Raw genomic sequence first — 5,741 nt, 5'->3', positions numbered from 1 at the left:
GTTGTTTGTCGTGGTCGTGTTGTCGGTTCGGTTGTCGTTGTCGTTGGTTAGGTGTTGTCGTGTTGTGTTGTCTTTGGTCGTGTTGTCGTTGGTTGTTGTGTCTGGTGGTCGTGTTGTCTTTGGTCGTTGTCTTTGTCGTGTTGTCTTTGGTCGTGTTGTCGTTGGTCGTGTTGTCGTGTTGTCGTGTTGGTTGGTCGTGTTGTCTTTGTCGCTTGTTGTCTTTGGTCGTGTTGTCGTGTCGTTGTTTGGTCGTGTTGTCTTTGGTCGTGTTGTCGTGTTGTGTCTTTGGTCGTTGTTGTCGTCGTTGTCTTTGGTCGTATTGTCTTTGTCTTTTGTCGTGTTGTCTTTGGTCGTGTTGTCGTTGGTCGTGTTGTGTTTTGTCGTAGTGTTGTCGTTGGTCGTGTTGTCTTTGGTCGTGTTGTCTTTAGGTCGTTGTTGTCGTTGGTTGTGTTGTCTTTGGTCGTTGTATTTGTCGTTGTCATTGTCGTGTTGTCTTTGGTGTCGCTTTGTCTTTGGTCGTGTCGTGTTGTCTTTGGTCGTGTTGTCTTTTGTCGTTTGTCGTTGTCGTGTTGTCTTTGGTCGTGTTGTCGCTGGTCGTGTTGTCTTTGGTCGTGTTGTCTTTGGTCGTTGTTGTCGTTGGTTGTTGTTGGTCGTGTTGTCTTTGTCGTGTTGTCTTTGGTGTTTGTCGTGTTGTCGTTGGTGTTGTTGTCTTTGGTCGTGTTGTCTTTGGTCGTGTTGTCGTTTTGTCGCGTGGTGGTGTTGTTTTGGTTATCGTGTTGTCGTTGGTCGTGTTGTCTCGTTGGTCGTGTTGTCTTTGGTCGTGTTGTCGTTGGTCGTGTTGTCTTTGGTCGTTATCGTGTTGTCTTTGGTCGTGTTGTCGTTGGTTAGTGTTGTCTTTGTCGTGTTGTCGCTTAGGTTGTTTGTTGGTTGCTGTCGCTGTGTCTTTGTCGCTGTCTTTGTTCGTGTTGTGTTGGTCGTGTTGTCGTCGTTGGTCGTGTTGTCGTTGGTCGTGTTGTCTTTGGTCGTGTTGTCGTTTGTTGTCGTTTGTCGTGTTGTCGTGTTGTGTTGTCGTGTTGTCGTGTTGGTTAGTGTTTGTCTTTGGTCGTGTTGTCTTTTGTCGTTATCTTTTGTCGTTGTCGGTCGTTGTCATTGGTCGTGTTGTCTTTGGTCGTGTTGTCTCTGGTGTCTCTTGTCGTGTTATCTTTGTCGTGGTTGTGGTCGTGTTGTGTCGTTTGTCGTTGGTTGTCTTTGGTCGTGTTGTCTTTGGTCGTGTTGTCTTTGGTCGTTGGTCGTGTTGTCTTTGGTCGTGTTGTCTTTGGTCGTTGTCGTTCGTTAATTGGTGTTGTCGTTTGTCGTTGGTCGTGTTGTCGTTGGTCGTGTTGTCGCTATTGTTGTCTTTGGTCGTGTTGTCTTTGGTCGTGTTGTCGTTGGTCGTGTTGTCTTTTGTCGTGGTTGTCTTTGATCGTGTTGTCATGTTGTCGTTTTGTCGTGTTGTCGTTGGTCGTCGTTGGTCGTGTTGTCTTTGGTCGTGTTGTCTTTGGTCGTGTTGTCGTTGTCGTGTTGTCGTTGTCGTTGGTCGTTTGTCGTGTTGTCGTTGGTCGTGTTGTCTTTGGTCGTGTTGTCGTGTCTCTTTGGTCGTGGTCGTCTTTTCGTGTTGTCTTTGGTCGTGTTGTCTTTGGTCGTGTTGTCGTTGTCGTGTTGTCTTTGGTCGTGTTGTCGTTGGTCGTGTTGTCTTTGGTCGTGTTGTCTTTGGTCGTCTTTGTCGTGTTGTCGTTGGTCGTGTTGTCTTTGGTCGTGTTGTCTGTTGGTCGTTTGTCGGTGGTCGTGTTGTCGGTGTCGTGTTGTCTTTGTCGTGTTGTCGTGGTCGTTTGTCGTTGGTCGTGTTGTCTTTGGTCGTTTGTGTTGTCGTTGGTCGTGTTGTCTTTGGTCGTGTTGTCTTTGGTCTTTGGTCGTGTTGTCTTTGGTCGTGTTTGTCGTTTGGTCGTGTTGTCTTTGGTCGTGTTGTCGTTTGTCTTTGGTCGTGTCTGTCGTGTTGTCGTTTGTCGTCTTTGTATTTGGTCGTGTTTGTCGTGTCGTTGTGTCTTTGGTCGTGTTGTCGTGTTTGTCTTTGGTCATGTTGTCGTGTTGTCTTTGGTCGTGTTGTCGTTGTCGGTCGTTGTCTCTTTGGTCGTGTTGTCTTTGGTCGTGTGTCTCTTTGTCGTGTGTTGTCTTTGGTCGTGTTGTCGTTTGGTTGTGTTGTCTTTGGTTGGTCGTTGTATTTGGTCGTCGTTTTGTCGTTGGTCGTGTTGTCTTTGGTCGTGTTGTCTTTGGTTGTCTTTGTGTTGTCTTTGGTCGTTTTGTCGTTGTCTCGTGGTTGTCGTTATCGGTCGTTGGTCATGTGTTGTCGTTGGTCGTGTTGTCGTTGGTCGTGTTGTCATTGGTCGTATTGTCGTGTTGTCTTTGGTCGTGTTGTCGTTGGTCGTGTTGTCGTGTTGTCTTTGGTCGTGTTGTCTTTGGTCGTGTTGTCGTTGGTGGTGTTGTCTTTGGTCGTGTTGTCTTTGATCGTGTTGTCGTGTTGTCTTTGGTCGTGTTGTCGTTGGTCGTGTTGTCTTTGGTCGTGTTGTCGTTGGTCGTGTTGTCTTTGGTCGTGTTGTATTTGGTCGTGTTGTCGTTGGTCGTGTTGTCTTTAGTCGTGTTGTCTTTGGTCGTGTTGTTTTTGGTCCTGCTGTCTTTGGTCCTGCTGTCTTTGGTCGTGTTGTCGTTGGTCATGTTGTCGTTGTTGTCTTTGGTCGTGTTGTCTTTGGTCGTGTTGTCTCTTTGGTCGTGGTTGTTGTCTTTGGTCTTGTTGTCGTGTTGTTGTCTTTGGTCGTGTTGTCGTTGGTTGTTGTCTTTGGTCGTGTTGTCTTTTTGTCGTGTTGTCTTTGGTCGTGTTGTCGTTTCGTGTTGTCTTTGGTCGTGTTGTCGTTGGTCGTGTTGTCTTTGGTCGTGTTGTCTTTGGTCGTGTTGTTGTCGTGTTGTCGTTGTCTGTCGTGTTGTCTTTGGTCGTGTTGTCTTTGGTCGTGTTGTCGTGTTGTCTTTGGTCGTGTTGTCTTTGGTCGTGTTGTCTTTTGGTCGTGTTGTCTTTGGTCGTGTTGTCGTTGGTCGTGTTGTCGTTGGTCGTGTTGTCGTTGGTCGTGTTGTCGTTGGTCGTGTTGTCGTTTGGTCGTGTTGTCTTTGGTCGTGTTGTCTTTGGTCGTGTTGTCGTTGGTCGTGTTGTCGTTGGTCGTGTTGTCTTTGGTCGTGTTGTCTTTGGTCGTGTTGTCGTTGGTCGTGTTGTCGTTGGTCGTGTTGTCGTTGGTCGTGTTGTTGTCATTGGTCGTGTTGTCGTGTTGTCTTTGGTCGTGTTGTCGTTGGTCGTGTTGTCGTTGGTCGTGTTGTCTTTGGTCGTGTTGTCGTTGGTCGTGTTGTCGTGTTGTCTTTGGTCGTGTTGTCGTTGGTCGCGTTGTCGTTGGTCGTGTTGTCTTTGATCGTGTTGTCTTTGGTCGTGTTGTCTTTGGTCGTGTTGTCTTTGGTCATGTTGTCGTTGGTCGTGTTGTCGTGTTGGCTTTGGTCGTGTTGTCTTTGGTCGTGTTGTCGTTGGTCGTGTTGTCGTTGGTCGTGTTGTCTTTGGTCGTGTAGTCGTTGGTCGGGTTCAGGCTCATAACGCCGACCTTTCGACCAAACTTTACGGTTGAGTGAAATATAACGGTCGACGTCCTGAGACTAGTTTCATTTTGCCAATTAATAATGGATTACGAGGACAATGCAGGATCAAAGAGTTGTTAGAGGAGGATAATCTGGATTATGCGGATGAGAGCGCACCTAATGAGAAGATGACAACAGATGACAGATTTTTATCAGTTGACAGATTTTAGCATTTTTAATAAATACATCGTAAATTCATATAGCATACATTTTTTCACAGATTTTAACCTAAATGCAATAGGTGGGATGCCGAATCAGCAAACTGCCTCACGGACAGTGTTCCTTGTTCAAGCTGGTGACAGATGTCATCCAGTCGTCGCTCCAAATCTCTGTATTTCCTCTTATTGGACGGACACTTCTGGCCAGCAGCATACTGGACCAGCTTGTTTTCGGTGTTGGTCGTGACAGGAACGACACAATCTCGAAAATGTTTGGATGAGCCTTGCCGACGTATTTCTTCAGGCGTGAATGCCACCCTTCTAAGGTGGTTGATCGTTCTTGGCCCATCTGATTTGTGGTGGTTCCATTGCGTCATGTGCAGATCTCCCTCCACCCAGAAGTTGGTCATGTAGTCTCCGAGTTGTCGGCAGCGGTCATCATCTGGCATCGTTGCCAAGGTATCCAGCCACAGGTCCTCTACCTGAAAAAGAAAAGATACATCAACTAATGTGACTGAATATACAGGGCAAAATAAAACCTTTATTACACAACCTATTGGGGTGGAGCTAACTATTTGTTTTAAAGTAACTTAACTCCTGTGCTGGCACCAAAGGCAAGACGGCACATCTCCGGACGAACCTCTAGATCTCGTCATCGTCCTGGTAGGCCTTCTGGAGATGGTGCTGCTGGGTTCTCCTCCATACACACTGGGTGAAGTGGAAGAAGCAGCCCTTCCACTCGTTTCGGGGGAACGCAATCGCAGAGGCGTTTCTGGAGGCAACCTCATAGTCCATCTGCAACAAAATATTGGAACATCCATTTATTAAGCATCTTACTGAAACTCTGTTATAAAATTCGACAAAACTGTGGCAATCACTGAATAATATTTATACATATATAAGAATTTAAACTCTTACCTTAATATCACTCGTGACACTTTGATGATTGTGTTCATCTTTCACCCTAGTGACGATATCATTCGTTGTTGATGCTGTGGATTTGCTGTCTTTTGCAGTACATATCAAAGATATCCAGTCTCGTTTTCTCTTGCTGACTCTGTACATGAACCCGCAAACAACCAAGTAACGACTGTCGCGAGCTGTAGGGATGAATCTCTGATCTCGCTGTGCATTTGCCATTTCGAAATCGGATGTGAATCCTTTGGTCATTCCATGGATATTTATACGAAAGATATGAACAGTGTTCAATATTGGCACTCTGCTAAATGTTATTGTAAACTTTTCAATCAATTGGAAGTGACATGTGCGACGAGTTCACCTTATCCAAACATCTAGAGTAGATTATCCGCAACGCTAATTAAGCCAAATCAGAACCTAACCTTCAAAGGAAACCGCAGGTCGTTGTCCTGAGACAAGTGGAAAATCGAAAGGTCTGCGTCCTGAGACGACACGGTTGGTCGTGTTGTCTTCACAGAAGCAGTGTGTGAAGCAGGCATATATTTCTGGGTATTCACATATTAATGATACATGCACATACAGGGTATGAACAAATGACATTGTGATTGTCTGCAAGGCTTTCTCTTTAAGAAATAACAACGACAAAACCCTTCCCAAAATCAGAAAATGAATTACTTTCGCACTTTCTATATACATCAGCCCTGACACCAAGAGTGATGGCTTATTCACTGAGGAAAGTGACGCATCGCTTGTCAGCATGACGACATTATAGGTGATGAATGTAACAGTTGGGATATTGATGAACTCTCGCTGGGATGACTGATCGTGCATTTTGATTTAATAATTATTGTAAAGTCATCACAACGTCATTAAGTTGAGGCAGAGCTTGTGTGAGAACGCAATTATACAAATCTGATTTTGTTAACCAGCAAATCGCCCACTGGAGACAAGGTAACCCTGTTG

At 45.7% G+C, this 5,741-nt stretch overlaps 1 protein-coding gene across 1 annotated transcript; it reads right to left on the bottom strand.

The window, feature by feature from the left end:
- Positions 1–671: 671 nt before the first annotated feature.
- LOC124253169 lies at positions 672–2,601 on the bottom strand (the record flags this gene model as incomplete). The annotated part of the gene is made up of 2 exons (XM_046686885.1): positions 672–719; positions 2,560–2,601. Coding segments are annotated over 2 exons (90 nt in total), but the record flags the coding sequence as incomplete, so codon positions are not given.
- Between the last annotated feature and the right edge of the window lie 3,140 nt (positions 2,602–5,741).

Source organism: Haliotis rubra, unplaced genomic scaffold, assembly GCF_003918875.1.
Source record: "Haliotis rubra isolate DU_JTF1 unplaced genomic scaffold, ASM391887v1 Scf534, whole genome shotgun sequence".
NCBI lineage: Eukaryota > Metazoa > Mollusca > Gastropoda > Lepetellida > Haliotidae > Haliotis > Haliotis rubra.
The sequence above is the reverse complement of the archived record's forward strand: the minus strand, read 5'-3'. Positions and strand labels throughout refer to the sequence as shown.